A 16,270-nucleotide genomic window follows, 5' to 3' on the forward strand; every position below is an offset into this window, starting at 1 on the left:
ACATTCCAGTCTAGCCTTTTGCCTCTACTGAGTACACTATCCCTTTGCAAGAGCGTGCACGTACTCCCTTTAATGGCCTTTGGGATAGCTCCAGAAAAATAATGATCCTCCCTTCTACTTAGTAGCTCTTTGTTAGAATGCAGAGAATGGTTTCTTAAACATTTCCCACCCCCCACCCCCATTGCATGCTATAGGTGCTAAGAAAAAGCAGAAAAAAAAAAAATGAAAAGTATTTATTGTCCAGATACCATAGTTTCATGCCAGCAATGGTAAAACGTTTCCCCCACCATTTTCAAATGTTATTCCCATTTTCCCTTCCCATACTCGAATTCACTTTAAGATGATAAGAACTTCTCCAGATAACTTTCCCCTTATTTAAAGACTCCTATTGTTCATTAGGTGGATGCATACCTATGGAATGACAGGAGGCAGGTTAGCAATTTTACATAGGCACTTCTGCACTCTGTTCCTATGCTGGCCAATGTTATCCTAAGGCTTGTTCCCACTCTGCATACTGCCTTTTTAAAAATACGCTTACCTAGATGGTATTTTCCCCACTGCTGTATGTGTAAAAGAAAGCTGCCTCTAGAGTGCCCCTGGAAAAATCCACTGCCTTTTCTCTATCTAGCAAGGGAACAGCAAGGCACCATATCCCGCAACTAAAACAAAGGGTGCCATAGCAGCAGCAGCTGCCAAGGTGCAGGGTTGCACATTGGCATCTCCCATGACCCCCAACATCTTTTACCAGAGTGTCATAATTAACAGTCAAGACCTCCGCTTTTCTACTCATTTTTCTGTTCCCAGTTCCATCAAAAAACAAAGTCTAACTAACTTTAGGTGGAGCTTTGTCAGTTTATAAAACAGTACATGAAGTGGTTGCCTGTAAGAGAGGGGGACTGGACTCCGTGACCTCGGATTTCCCTTCCAATCCTAAATTCATATCTTCTGCTAAAATAAACATGTCTGCCAGTAAATGGATTTGATTTTTTATTCCTGTGCTGCTGACAGAGTTGGAAAGGATAAAGCATGCAAAAAAACAAACCAGAAGGAAGAACAAGCAGGCAAGCAATAAGCAATGGTTATCTTGTTTGCTTTGTGGAAAGCTGTGCACTACCATTCTTTTTGGGGTGCTGGAACAAAGTTTGCAAAGGAGTGTGACCTATTTTGCTCGTACTTTAGGCCAGAGCTGTCCAACTTTGGACAGCTAGAGGACAGTCCATGCAGGCCACAGACTCTTCAAGCCACAGACCCCACAAGCTGCCCCCATGCAAATCACCCCTGTTGCACCACACATAGGCAGGCACATGCAGGCAGGTGGCCCCCCTCACCCTTAGATTACTAGCTACAGGCTCCCCCAAAACTGCATGTTGCAAAATTAAAAAGGCAAGAAAATCTATACAGTGGTACAATTCAATACATATTGAAATTCTAACAGTTGGTTTAGAAATCTATTCTCTCTTTAAAAAACACAGGACAACATCATATCATGGAGCATTTGTAGTTAAACAAAGAACAAGAGAATGAACTGCTTTATCAGAACTTCAACTTACCCTTAAATATGGGTTGAAGAATGATCATGGCAAAGGAATGAGGAATAGGTTTTGTTCAAAGGGCAGAGCATTTTCATGACAACCTTGTAAGTAGGGGTGCACCAATAAAAAGATTTTTTTGGCCAATACTGATGGCCTATTATTAACCAGCTATATTGGCCAATACTGATCCAATATGCAGCCTGGGAACTTGGAGAGCAGCATCTGGCCAGTAAGTCTGCAGGGGAGGAAAGAGGTCTGGGAAGGGGCAGACTGAGGCCCCCCCCATGGTAAAAGAGGGAATGGGGATGGCGCAGGGGCAGGGGTTGTCTGGCTGGGATGCAGAATAGAGCCTTGGGCAGCTTATCCAGGAGGCAGCTCCCTGCTGCTGCGCGCACCCCCAGGGAAAGCATGGGGGATAGATGCTCCCCTGTGCCTTCCCTGGGAGGTGCGCAGGCAGGAAGCCACCCCCATCCTGGCTGCCTGGATGAGCCACCTGCGGCTCCATCCTGCACCCTGCCCCACTCCACGCTAGCCGGACAGTGCCTGCCCCTGCCCCACTCCTTCCCTCACCATGGAGGCCTCGATCTGCTGCCCCTTTCCTCCCCACCCTCCCCTCCTCAAAGCCCCTTCCGTCCCCCATACTTACCAGCCAGACGCTGGTCTCCAAGCTGCCCAGCTGCATTCCTGTACATGTGCATGCACGTGGCATTTATCAGTGACATTAAAAATCTGCGAAACCAGACAAAGAAAACTGACTGCCAGTAATGTCAATTTTCCTTTTATTGGCACCAATCCGATATGGACCAATATATAGATGCACCTCTACTTGTAAGGCTGGTTTTATTGATAAAAACATGAAGCATTTAATTCTAATTTAGGCTTCAGACTTTTTTTTTAATAAAGTACTTATGCAAAATAAACAAATCTATATAGTTTTACATGCAAGTTCACACAAATATAAATGGGTTGTCAATATCCTTTTTAAAAGAAAAAGATATGCATATTATAATTCCTATGTAGTTAAGATCTTCTTTTCACTGATGATCAGAGCCGTAGTTGGACTACAGTTAAGGTTGAAAACCCACTTCTGTTTGAAGGTCAGCTCTTAACTCCCCTAAAATCCAGAGGCTTATTCATGTTTCCATTAACTCAAGCATGGCTCATGGGAGTACAGGATAGAATTACAAATTTGGAGTCATCCAAGTATAGGCTTCTTGAGATGGGACCTCTCTCTTTTCTTCTACCCCAGCAAGGAAAAAAAAAAAAAAAAAAAAAAAAGCTTCTCCTTTAACCTTAACAGATTCTACCATAAAAAACACACAAAGTGAATATGAAACTACTATGACCATGCTCAAAACACAGTCTCAGTAGCTTGACATTTATCCCATTTAGTGCATGGATTCACTACCCCTTTGGGAGAATAAAACTTTAAAGAGTAGTACCTCTCTCAGGGTAGACAGGAACCTAATGCATGAACTGAATAGATGAAAAGCCTTCCACGCTGCTAGCTGAGCCTACTCAGGCCAGCTTCAGTTTGATCTTAAAAATAAAAAACTAACAAACTGCTTGCCATAATCTGTCCTTATTAAACTCTTCTTGTTTGTTTGTCTGTCTTGGGGGGAGGGACAGGTAGAGGTTATGTTTTGCAAGGAGTGCCTTAAGTCTAACAAGATTGAGAACAACTATTCTAAGGAATGTCTAAGCTCCTGTCTGCTTCTCAATATACACTGGGATACTGAAGGTCCTACCCCTACAGTCATGTAAGCACTACATTTTCCTTCCACCCTAGTGTGATAAAACACGATTTAAAGAAGGACTAGTTATTCTGTTATTCAGCCTCTCTCCATCCCCTGTGCATATGCTGGGATCTATGTAGCACATAACTTTCTGCAGGAACCTGAACTCCTTTCCCTGCCTACCCATGTGATCTGGCAAAGGCCTACATGCACAAAGCACACTGTACTAAGTTGGGATGAAGAACTGAAAATAAATGGTTAATACGTACCTCTGACTCACACAGGCAAGGTTCATTGGGTAAATGTGATATCTTTTATTAGACCAACTAAATAACTGACTACAACCAACACCCCCAAAACCTGGAACCTTGTCTGCCTATGCCCTTAGACCAACACAGCTACAAACAATAGCCCCAACTCTCAAACTCTGATGCTGAGAAAGAGAAGTGAGAACACCTAGAATGAATTAAGCAGTTCACACCAGGCCTGTGCGAAACAGCTAGTATTAGCTTTGGATTTGGCCAGTCACTCCCCCGAACTGATTCAGCTAAATCCAATTCAGAGATTCAGCTGCTGCCAAGTCTCCAAACCACCCAGCCCAGCAATGGCTGCCCCACCCGTCCCAGTTGCCAGCACCTGTGAATCAGGGTTTTCCCCCCCAGGTGCTGTGGGCAGGGGGTTATCCCTACTTCCCCCCCACTGTCCCACACTGTGTGGGAGGCTCTCCACAAACACCCCACCCCCCTCGCTCTTCCAACCCCTCCATGGCTGCCCTGCTCACCCCAGCTCCGGCCCTTTAAGAAAAATAAATAAATAAATAGATAGATAGAACCCCCCAGATTCACACAGTTCCTCCCCAGCAGGGCGGAGGGCAATTCCCGCTGCCCCACGCCATGCAAGGGGGCTATAGATGAGCTCCACAAAGCCCCAAGGCTGCTGTAGGAATTAGTGAGTCCTTGGGGGGTTCCCTTAAAGGGCCAAAGCTGGGGAGGGCAGGGCAGCCATGGGGGGGCAGGGGGTTCATGTGAAGTCCCCTCACGCAGCATGGGGCAGTGGGGGACAGCAAGGATCATCCCCTTGCTCAGCAGCACCATGAGCAGGGCTTTTTTTTTAAGCACCAGGAGCTGGGGTGGGCAGGGGCCCCCCCATGGTCCCCTCCTGCAGCTCCCCTCTCCTGCCCCCCTAGTTACCAGCTCCAAGTCAGGCTGCAGCTCCCTGCTGCAGCAGGCAGGGATTGTCCAAGTCATCAGAGCTCTTCGAATCTTCCTAAAAAATTCAGAGAGCTTCAAATTGATTTGGACCTTTTTATTGGTCCCCCTGATTTGATTTAGATTCAGAGATTCAGCCACCAAATCAGGCCAAATAGAATCAGTACCCGAAGCTTCACAGAGCCTTAGTTCACACCATTCACAGCTGTTTCAAGCTCTATTCATATCCAGGGGTTATTCTTCATTCTGCTGAGAACATCATATTAAGATCAACGTCCCATTTCCCACTTGCATGAACCCCCACCCCTCACTTTCTGTTAAAGATTACCCCTCTTAAGAACCCTAAAATCCATATGCTTACTTGGACTTTCTTAACATTTGGCAAGTGAGGCAAAATTAGTAATTCCAAATTAGCATCACTTGAGCAAGACCAACTCATGGAGAGTGCCCAGTAAGCCTTCAAGGGAATATAGAACAACAGTCAACAAACTGCTAAGCTTGCATTTGCTTGTAGAGGATGGAGGAAGGGATAGGGAGCCAAGCTTCTGTGTGTCTGAGTCCCTGTACCTGTTCCCTCCACTCCTATATAAACTCTAATCTGGATTTTCTGTCTCTCTAATGGGATCTAAGGCACACTATCCCGCCGCACAAGTTCAGAGCTAAAAACGTGCAAAAGCTCTGCTACTCTGATGTGACTAGAGAGTTACTCTCTCTACCCCTGCACCATAGGTTTGGTGGGTGCCCGTAATATAAAATACAAAGCTAAGCATCTAATAACCAAGAAATACAAAATTGTAGTACATGTTATCCTTGCATCTGATGACAGAATTAGCTAGAGGTACAGTAGGGAGGGAGAGGGGGAGGGAATGTTGAGGTGGGACCAGCCAGATGGGCCAAGAGCATGACTGCGGAAAATGGCCCAAAGTATGGGCAGGAGAGAGGGTACAATATGACTGTATGGCCTGGTTTAGTACTCAATTAAAAGCTACATAATCACGGGAGTATACAACCCTACAATAAGCTGCTACCTGTGACAAATATAACAGTAAAGGGGACAAAACAGCAAGAATCTGATGCTTATGCAGCAATCGCTTCTAAAGTACAAGGATTTAATGGGCTAAGAAAAGGATGAGCTGAAAATGGTAGCAGGCAATATACATGTTGTGGACAAGCATCAATAGGGGACTGCTATCATATGAAAAATTATGTATATACATTTTTGTAACTATCATTTATTAAAACCATCACATTTTGGTGACACATTGAACATGGGTAAACTTTCTCACCCAGTCCCATTATAAAATATACACACTCTGACTCTGCCTTTGAACTAAGCAGAAACTACTTACACTGTACCGGCTTTGCAACCAAACACTTAAGCTTACCCCACAGAAAGAACACAATACAGTACCTGCTAATTTTTATAGTCCCCACATGATTATGCTCACAATGCCATAAAAACTATACTTTTGTTTAGGCACAGACGGCATACATTTTCTGCTCTAACTGCTGATGCTCCTCATGCCCAGATAGTTTCCATGTCCTGCTCTTGACACAGCCTACGTGAAAAAGCACTGAAATGACCCATTCTGACTCTCAAGGTACACATAAACCACTTCCTTCTGATCATACACAGAGCTGTCATAAGAAAAACATTTATCTTCTCCCTCTGAGAACCTTAAGTATCCTCTCAGATTTATAACTGAGATGAGAGACAGTCTGTCAATTGTAGCTAATTCCTCCACCATTCAAGAGAGATGCACTTAACTGCAATGAATGCAGCTGGAGAATCTGCAGGTAACTCTCATTAGCTACTGTCATGGTTGGGGGAAGGGTGTGGAAGAAGGAGAACAGAGTTAAGGTTGTAGGAGTATCTCTCTGAAATCTTTTTTGCTTTCAGAACTTTGACTTTTGCTGAACATGACGTTCTGGAAGGATGCAGGATACCACCACGCAACCTTAAGTCTGCAAGATTAGAGAATTAAGTCAAAAGATAACAGAGACAAGCAATAACCCAAACCAAGGTAAGATGGTCCTTGTCTAATTTTTCCTGTTGTTTTCTCTATTCAAATATTGTATGAGAACAGTTAAAGACAGTCTCAGATTTTTTACACTAAGGTTGAATGTTCAAAGAAAAATAAGTATTTTGTCTCCTAAATGTATGAATACTCCTATTGCTAGCTAAAATAAATCACTGCGTGTTCTTATATCCAACTTTCAAATCTTTTATTTTCAAATACAAAAGCAGTATTTTGTAACCTTCCCCCCCATGTAGAAAAGAAATCAAGAAATTAAAAATTATGATAGGAACACAAATATTTGCATGCAATTATATCTGCTCTGGCTGTCACTTCAACCATTTTAGAAAAATAGCAAGCTTCAAAAGCTAACCTCTAAAATACTACTTGCAGCCTACAGTAAAACACAAGTAAAGTGCTACTATTTTATCTTATATACATGCTGAAGAAATGGAGTAAAACAGAACTTATCCCCCAAAGAATTTACAGTATAAAAGCTGAGAAAAAAAAAAAAAAAGGATGAAAGTGTCTTATACTTAGTAAAAATGGGGAACTGAAACACAAGTTATGTAAGCATATACATGATCCTATTAACTTCAAGGTACATGTGTGCTTTAAAAAAGGCCATTGGACAGCTGGGAATAGACTATAGATTTCCCAAGGACCAGTCTAGCCATTCAATAACAATCCTTCCTGTAACCAGAACAGCGTGAAGTGGAAATAATCTTATCTGTAAAACAAGCTAAATTTCCCTCATCTCTGAATAAAAACCCAGATAGCTAAACAAGTTAGCCGCGTTCAGTTTGTTACACGTGCCCCATATATTTAAAAACAGAAAATAATTCCATCTTCTGCAAAACAAAACACTTTTTAGATAGTAGGTGATCTTGTTTATACTCAGCAAGCCCAATCACGTGCTGTATGTCTGACCAGAAGTAATACATATCTACTATTACCTAGGTTAGGGTATGGACACATGTTCGTTTGGAGCCCTTTGAAAAGGGGAACATTTCAAAATGGGAACTGCTGAATTGGAAGGTACAGCAGCCATTATGTTCTAACAGTTGTGGGCAAACAAGCCAGGAACAATACAAGCGTAGCAAAACTGCTCCAACTTTAAACTCAAAATGAAGCAGTGTTAAAACTGGAGATCTGTTACATCTGTACCACTCCCAGCTTGTTCATAAGTAACCCTTAGAAGTTAACAGCAGATGCACCACTGGGAGAAAGCCACCCCCTCCCCTTTTGAAAGGGCTCCAAACACAAAGCCAGCAGGTCACCCTGGAGCTGAACAACTGGGATAGATCATGATCATCACTCCCTTTACTTGAGGTACTCCTCTCTGAGGGAGGGCTTGAATTCAACCTAGGCACCACATCACTCACCTAAAGGAGGAAAAGGACCTGCACAGCCTGTGGACTTAGCTGGCAGGCCATCCCAGAAGGGCAAAGTTTAAGGGCACCTTGTGGTCAGTGACAGGCAGGAGCAGGAGTTTTTTTAATTTTCCACTTTTGTATTAAGGTTCTTTGAAATTTGCTTTTTGTTTGTTGGGGGAGGGTAGGAGTTAGGTGCATGGGGAGGGGGAAGAGGGGAACAAACAGCCACAGGCCCTCTTTAGGAGAAGGGGTGTGAGGTTGAAAGAGACCTCAAGAGAGGGAAGATAGAGGGATCTCCCCTGGGGTTGGTGGGAACGGGTGATCAGGGGTCACAGGAAAAAGGGTTCTTGGAAACTTATACAGGTGTCACTTGGGAGGTGTGGTTGGGATTGGTAGGACTTGCTTGTGGGTCAGGGAAGCAGTAGTGAGGGGGGCAAGACTTGGGAGTTGTCAGGTTTTGGAGTGTTTGAGGAATCCTGTCTGTGGGTTGTTTGTTTACTGTAAACTGCTCTGAGCCTTCTGAATAAGACAGGATTAAAACTGAGTAAGTATACACATTTCTATACCCTTATATTATAGCACTTTTTAAGACAAACTATATAAATTTATTTGGTATTTAAATTTACAAGGCCAGTAATACTGACCACTACTGTTTAGGAATACTTCATGTTTCTGCAGACTCCAACTGAACTATTAAATATGCAAGGGATATTATGTTTAATTCATGTAAGCCGTCCCTTTGAAGCCCTCGGGGCTGCTCCTGTATGCAAGCATTTACAGGAACAGATCCGTATGATTGTTCCTGTACCTACTGAAGTCAAAATAAATTTCCATTTGACATCAGTGTAAACAATTAGGACATAAACATTTTTTTAAATATAGTGGCTTGACTAAATGGTCTTTATATTTTTGTTTTTTTAAACATCTAAAATACACTGCTGTAAATACAAATATCACACCAGGCCCAAGATGAACATGACCACACATAGTTACAAGAAGTCCATTTACTACTAATGCATTCAGATTAAAAATCAAATTTTATTTCAGTACACAACAGAAACACTAACATGTATATGGTTTTAAGGTATGTGGGGGGGGAACTGCTCATTTGATATTTAGGCTTTAAATTAAGTCATCTATATTCCATCTTTTTTGATTTGCATTTAATATTTACAAAATGTTAACTAACTAGCTAGCTAAACAAATCTACTTACATTTAGTAAAACATAGCTTGTTGTATTAAAAAGAAACAACACACACCATAAAAAATCTGTTAAAAGTTACGCCTAAGGTATGTATGAAATAATCTAAACAGCAAAGGCAAGGAAAAACATGATTGTAAAGACATTTCAGTGATATAATTCCTATACTTGTCAAAACAGAGCTTGATCCTGTAAACACAGACTACTCAAGTTTAGGAAACATTTACAGGATCAGGCCAAGAGGGCCTGTTGCTACTCCCACTTGAGACAGTGACAGGACCATCTGATTTCACTGGGTGTCAGACTGGAGCCGCACGAAAGAATCCATTTATTTGCCACTACATACACAGACCTCTTCCGAAGTATTAGCTTACTATTGCAAGATAGATTATGAACCCAATATAATAATTTTCTCATAGGATTTAACCAGACTAAGCAAAATGCAAGCTGCCAGCCATAACTAATTCAGCACGTATAAATTGCTAACATTCAGTTTTCCAGTTATGTTAAAATTTTTCCTGAATCAGTCAAAAAATCTCAGTTTGTACTGCAGCTCTTATTCCCCCCAGCCTATCCCATGTCAATATACCATATTAATAAACCTTATAAAATACATTAAATATATCACCATAGGAACGAAGCTACCTTATATTACTAAAGCACATTCATAGCATTGTGGGCTTACGGTGTATTATGTGTATTACTCTGTCTTTGTTATAAAGCACTCACTGAAGACCAAGTAAAATTTAACTGGTTAAAGATGTCAGTATTGGAAAGTGGATTTTATAGATGGTAAAATGCAGTGATGGTAAAAAAACATGAAATTATCTTTGGAGTTTATTTTTTATACATTTAAGCCCTCATAATTCTCATGTCTCAATGATGAAACCACAGAAAAAGATCAAAGCAGTCAAGGAAGCATATACTGCATTGATTCCATTTTCAGATACGAGATTTTTTTTTAAATCTACATACATAGGTATAGCTTTATTATTTACACATTTCATTTATGAACTCCACAGTGACCATCCTCTAAATCAGATTGAGAAAGTAGTGGATTTAATAGTGAGTTCACTCTATACTATCGCCCATGTAATACTGTATAGGAAATGCATTGCTAAGTCAAAAGTGTCCATAACATATCCATAAAACATGTTTAAATCCTTCTTGATGAAGTACAATCTACTGCTAAAAAGAAATAAAAATAAGAAACTAACTTTTTTTTGCTTTTGTTTTGATGGAAAGGCCATTATGGGTCTCTGTAAACAGTTGCATATTACTATGAACACTCATTACTTCAGCTTTTTCAAAAAAAATTGTTCAATGTAGTTTGAGATGGCATTTAAGAAAGTTCTTCAGTGTTAGCAACGTATGTGGAATTCAGCTTAAAAAGTTGAAATGGATGGCCTTTGCCATCCAGAAGGGGATTTCATTAAAGTTTTCAGCATATTTTGTCTTCTTCCTATTATGCACACGCAAGCTGCTCGTTACCTACTACCTAACTGAAAGAATGCAAGGCACTACAGAAGACTTAAGGAAGGTAAAACCTTAATCACCAGATAACAGCCCCTGACTATTTGAAAGGTGCAGCTGCAGTGGTTTTAATGAGTGCCTCTTGTTGAGTACCTAATCAACACCTCAAGGTTGGTTGCCCTCAGAAAATAATTTCTTAAATCCGTTACAGCTGCTTACATTTTGAATTAACCTATCATGTCGAAACAGTACCGCGGGGCTGCGCTCCTGATGTGCGTGCACGAGCAGAAATGCCCGATCTCTTCCCCCCCACCTCCGCTTCACAGCCACGGGGCAACTTGAAGCAGCAGCTCTGAGAAACACCCGCACCAGATCCTCTCCGAACCGCGCTGTGGAGCCGGGCTAGTCAGACTTCACTAAGCTCTGCAGCGGCAGTCTGCGCCGAGCCCTCGGGACGCAGCAGCGACTCCGGGTTCCCCAGCCTGTTGCAAACGCGGCTTCTCTCCTCTCGGCTGCGGCGGCCTCGCTTTCCCCTGCACACAGCCCCGAGCTCCTCAGCCCGGCACCAAGCTGGCGCTGCACAAAGCATCAGGCTTCTCCCCGGCCGGACCCGCATGCAAACGCCGCAGCGCCATTGGCGCCCCACCCCCAGCAACCGCACCTCCCGCGGAGAAAACAACCAACACGGCTAGCTAGGAGGGGGAAAGACAGCGAGGATGAAGATCCCACTGGGAGTGCCCCCAAACCACCCTCCATTTGGGGGGAGGGAAGCATGTTGTCCACGAGGACTCAAGACAGTCAATGCGTAGAAAAAGGGCTGGACCCGATGATCTTGCGAGGTCCCTTCCAGCCCTAGTGTAATGTCTACGAAAGCGTAAAGACGCTCGTGCTGGGGCCCCTGCAACTCCGTGGTTTGGGTGTCCCGAGAGGGCTGGCGGAAGCCAAGGAAGCACTGAGAGTAGGAGAAAGATGCTGACGATGACAACGAGGATTCACAGCAGTTTGGGGCAGGTAGGGACCTGGTGAGAGCATCGGGTCCAGCCCCCTGCTCTGGGCAGGAAAGACTGCGGGGGACAAACCAGCCCAGCAAGGTGGGCGCCTAGTCTCCTTCTGAAAAGAGGAGGATAACAATATGAAGATGATGATGACAGCAGCAACAAGGGTGGCGGCTGCCTGTACCTTCCAGGGCTCGCATTAAGAAAAGGCCCCAGGTATCCGGACTCGCTGCCCCGCGCAGGCGAGAGCGGCTCCCAACCCTGTCTGCAAACACCGGCGGGCGGTCCCTGCGCAGCGCCCCTCGCAGGCCCGGTCTGGCTGCAGGGGAAGAGTCGCGGCGCTCGCCTCTCTCTCACAGAGGAGACTCCCTCGGCCGGGGATCCCGCCACCGGGTGGCCTTACCTGCTCCCGGGAGATGCAGGGCAGCGAGGGCCGGCGGGACATCTTGCAGCGCCCCGCGGTCTCGCCCAGGGCCACGCAGCTGGAGCGGCGGCGCGGGCGCAGCACGGGCAGGCGGGCGAGCGGGCGCGGGGGCTGGGGCGGGGGCGGCGCCGGGCGGCCAGGCCCCGGGGCGCCCAGCAGCGCTGCCAGGCAGCCGGCCGCCCCCACCGAGCCGGCCAGCAGCGGGCGGAGTGGGGGCGGCAGCGGGCCCAGGCCGGTGCTGGCCACGAGCCACACGAGGCCGGCGAAGAGCAGCAGCAGCAGCAGCGAGCGGCGCAGCAGCAGCGCCAGCGCGGCCGCCGAGCCCAGCGCCGCTGCCAGCCGCGCCGCTGCCAGCCGCTCGGCCCCCGCCGCCCAGGGCAGCGCCGCCAGGTCGCCCGAGTAACAGCACACGGGCAGCGCCAGCAACCAGCGCCCGTCGCCGCCGCACCGCGCCAGGTGGCCCGTGAGGAAGTAGAAGGCGCAGGCGATGCTGAAGAGTGGGCTGAGGCACGGGCCCAGGCGCAGCGCCAGGCTCCGCCACCCGCCGCTGCCCGCCGCCAGTGCCAGCGCCAGCACCGATGCGGCCACGGCGCCCAGGCGGAGGCACGGCAGCAGGCGCGGGGGGTCGGGCGGCAGCGGGCTCACATAGCCCCGCACGTAGCCGTTGGCTGGGGGCGGCGGGCAGGCGCCGGCGTCCCGCTCGCGCCTCATGCTGCCGCGCTCCGGCGCCGCCGGCCTCAGCCCTGCCCGCTCAGGGGGCCCGCAGCGCTGCGCAGCATGCTGGGGAGGCGGGGGGCAAAAGTCCCCTGCGGGCAGGCGGAGGGAGGGGGCGGGGTGGAGACGCGAGGCCCCGCCTCCCCGCGGGAGCCTCAAGAGCCGCCCGGGCTGCTGCGCTCCAACGGCCGCGCGGGGGCTGGGAAACGCTCATTGGCGCGAGCCGCTTGGCTCCGCCCCCTTCCCCCTGCCCAGCCACCCCTGTGGCTGCACGAAGTGGGCGGGGTGCTTCCCCCACTTGTTCTGATGAGCCCAGCCGAGGCGCGGACGGAGCTAGCCTACTGTTCTCACTGGAAGGGCGCTTTTACGTGTCCGCCTCAGTGTGACCGCGCGGCCCGCTCGCTTCACGGGTGCTCCGCCGCGCCCCGCTCCAGCACGGGGCTGCCAGGTGTACGGGAGTTGTCGTCTTGGTGTCCTCGCTTCACCCTTGTACCATATGCGAGCAATAGCGGGAAAACTAGCGTTGGAAACGTAGGAGAACACAAAGCCTAGGATCGTTTTCGAGGCCACAACTGGATGCAGCCTCTATGCAAAACCCGAGTCACTTTCGAAGCTGAGCCCACTTCTGGGTTTGCTGCCAGCGCTTATTTTTTTATGACTGCTTGTCTCGCAATAAAAAAAAAAAAATGCTTCCACTTCGATGACCCACCTCTCACTGGAGACTTAGTGAGCAATATGAAGTCAATAAGAAGATTTGTTTGCAGGCTTGTTTGCGTATTTTTTCCACGTGCAGTAGTTTTTCAGCAGATACCATCGTTTTGGATTTAAGACCTGGCAGCGCAGCTTCAGTGTCACAGACTGCGTTGCCATTTGCTGCCAAGGAGCTTGTGGCACCTGCTGCCTGCCACCTTCCCTGCACTAGCCAGGGCTGGGAATGAACTCCTTCCCTCCCGTCCCTCATCACATGAATGCGGTGTGTGGCTGGAGGCTGGGAGGGCATGGCAATCACCTGCAGGTGCTGCTGGTAGTGGCAGCCAGCAACCAGCGGGGACCACCCACAGACAGTACCAGTGCCAATGTCAGGGGGTGCACATGCACCAGCGTGTACCCCTTACACATTGCCAATGCTCCATCGGGGGTGGGGGCACGGGCCTGGGACTGGGTGCTGCCTGAGGAGAAGAGCTGTGGGAGCAGCATGATCAAAGCATCATTTGGCTCCCCTGACTCCTTGCTTCAAACTGGCCCTGCAGTTGGGAGGACAGAAAAGCCATGACCCAGACCCTAGGCTCAAGACTGCAGTGCTGAAGCTCTGGCTCCCTCACAGAGGGGGCCCCTAGACCAGCAGTGGGCAAAATACAGCCTGTGGGCTGTATCTGGCCTACCAAGTGATCCTATTCAGCTGGCTGGCTGCCACTGGGAGCCTAAGGGGGATGGGCGGTGCCCCATGCCATTCCCTTCTGCCTCAGACAGAACAGCGCTGGGCAGGGCAGCACACACTCCTCTATCCCTCCCATATCCATCCCCCCTTTCCCCACCCCACTTCCCACTGGTGCCACAGCTGAACAGTCCTGGCACCTGTGCTAGCTGCGGAGGCTTTCCTGATGCAACGTGGCTGCAGTGGCTCATCGCAGTGGGTAGGCAGGCAGAATGGCTACTTGGCACACTGCATAGCACCCCATCCCATGCAGGCCCCGCTGGTGGCAGCTGCAGTGGCAGGACTGCACGGCACTGACAGGAAGCTGGGCAGAGGGGGAGGATGGATGCAGAGAGGCAGAGGAGTCTGTGTGCTGTGCAGCCCTGCCCTGGCAGTGGCAGAATAGCACAGGGCACAGCTCTCCCACATCAGGCTCTCAGCAGTTGCCCAGATAGGATTAATTATCATGTCCCTGTACTCCTCCTTGTCCCTCAACAGCTCACCAAAACTCATTAAGTGGCCCTCCAACCTCTGCCCTAGACCTTCAGATAAAAGAATGATAGGATGTGATGCTCCAGCCATACAATCAGACCTCTTGCCAGGTGCACACATGGGGTATGATTGTGGGATCCAGCCTCAGATCCCATCATCCCCCCCCCCCCCCCCCCCCCCCCCCCCCCCCCCCCCCCCCCCCCCCCCCCATCATGTCTTATTGCTGGTGCAGGGGGAGCTCAGGATCATGATCCCAGGCTCCCCTTACAGCAGCTCCTGCTGCTGCAAAGCCTGCAGTGCCAAGGCTCACACAAAACATGGCTGTCAGGGAATGCTGCCCGCTCTGTGAGCTCTGCAGCTGATGGAGGATGCTGCCCCTACAACCAACCCTGTGGCTGCCCCTGATGTGAGCCCTACAGTTGGCAGGGAACACTGCCCCCTCTTCAGTTCCAGGGCTCACAGTGGAGCAGCCTGCAGCTGGGAGCCCTGTCAAGGGAGCATTTGACCACAAATTCAGTCAGTGGCATGATACGAACAAGCCACAAAGTTATTGTGCATATTTTGTGGAATAACTTTGCTGCTTATTGCTTGTTTTGTCACACCATTTGTTGATTGAACCATGTGGCTGGGTCACAACTTCAGTTGTCATTAACTGAAGCTTTTGAGGGCCAGTACTAACAGCCTCACTCACGTGACTAGTCCCTCTGAGGTGGATGGGACTAACTGCATGGGGCCAGATTACTAGAAGTATTTAGTCTACTAACAGGATCTTAAAAGATGCCTGGACTCTTCATTTCAGTGAGCATTAGATGCATATCACATTGATCTGCACCTTTAGCAGCCTACATACTGTACTTTTAAAAACCTGTCCTTGCAGCTTTAAGCTATGTCTACACAAACAAATGGGGTAGTCAGGTTTTACAACACAATTTTACTTACATGTTTAATTCAGCTAAAGAAATGCTCTCATGGGATTGCATTCTTTCCTAACTCAAGTCATTTAGAAAGTACGATCTACACAGAAATTTTTTCTTACATGTTTGTCTGCAGGGATTAGTTTTGTTGTAGCCACAGAATAATTAAGATTAATTCCCAGATATTTCTATGCATAGACTATTAACAAGATCATTTCTTTTTTTTTTTTAATGTGAGATTTTTTTTTAGATGTAAGAATTTTTGTTTCATGTCTTGGCAGGTCTGTCTCTCCATAAAATATGGAATACTAAGCAATACAGATTGGAAAGTAAGACAAATTAGAAGACTTAATTTCAGGGTCACATACAAAATGTTTTACTGATTAAAGAAAATACCGCTAGCAGAAATGTATTGATGGATGTTGGTGGATTTTGTAAAGGATCACTTGTTAAAACATATAACAGCTTTACATAGTGGCTATTGATTTAATTAAAGAGTGTTTCCAGTTACTACTTGATGGATTGTTCAATGAAAAACTGGAATTTGATATTGCAAGATATCAAATTGTCATCTTCATTGCAGATTCCCTTCCTTCAAAACATGTTAATAACAAGATGGACAATCCAACATTTTGCTTTTTACATAAGCCAATAATCTTGGCTCTCTCTTTGGCTTCTGTCTTTCCTTTGATCCAGGCCTCTTTACAATTTTGTTATTTATACCTGAATGTTTCAAAGTTTTGGCCTTTTTTCTTTGTCTGTGTCATCAACA

At 47.1% G+C, this 16,270-nt stretch overlaps 1 protein-coding gene across 2 annotated transcripts in view; it reads right to left on the minus strand.

Annotated features, from left to right (window-relative positions):
* Positions 1-12,845, minus strand: part of PDE3B (phosphodiesterase 3B) — a 164,125-nt gene extending 151,280 nt beyond the window's left edge. The window contains exon 1 of one of the 2 annotated variants that reach the window (XM_090032623.1): positions 11,944-12,809. In XM_090032623.1, coding sequence (XP_089888749.1) covers positions 11,944-12,675 — 732 coding nt within the window. In that variant the 5' untranslated portion in view covers positions 12,676-12,809. Of the gene's footprint in view, positions 1-11,943 lie in introns of both variants that reach the window. The other variant, XM_090032622.1, reaches the window with a different exon arrangement.
* Between the last annotated feature and the right edge of the window lie 3,425 nt (positions 12,846-16,270).

This window comes from Crocodylus siamensis, chromosome 2, assembly GCF_052110815.1.
Source record: "Crocodylus siamensis isolate JL-2025a chromosome 2, ASM5211081v1, whole genome shotgun sequence".
NCBI classification, from domain to species: Eukaryota; Metazoa; Chordata; order Crocodylia; family Crocodylidae; genus Crocodylus; species Crocodylus siamensis.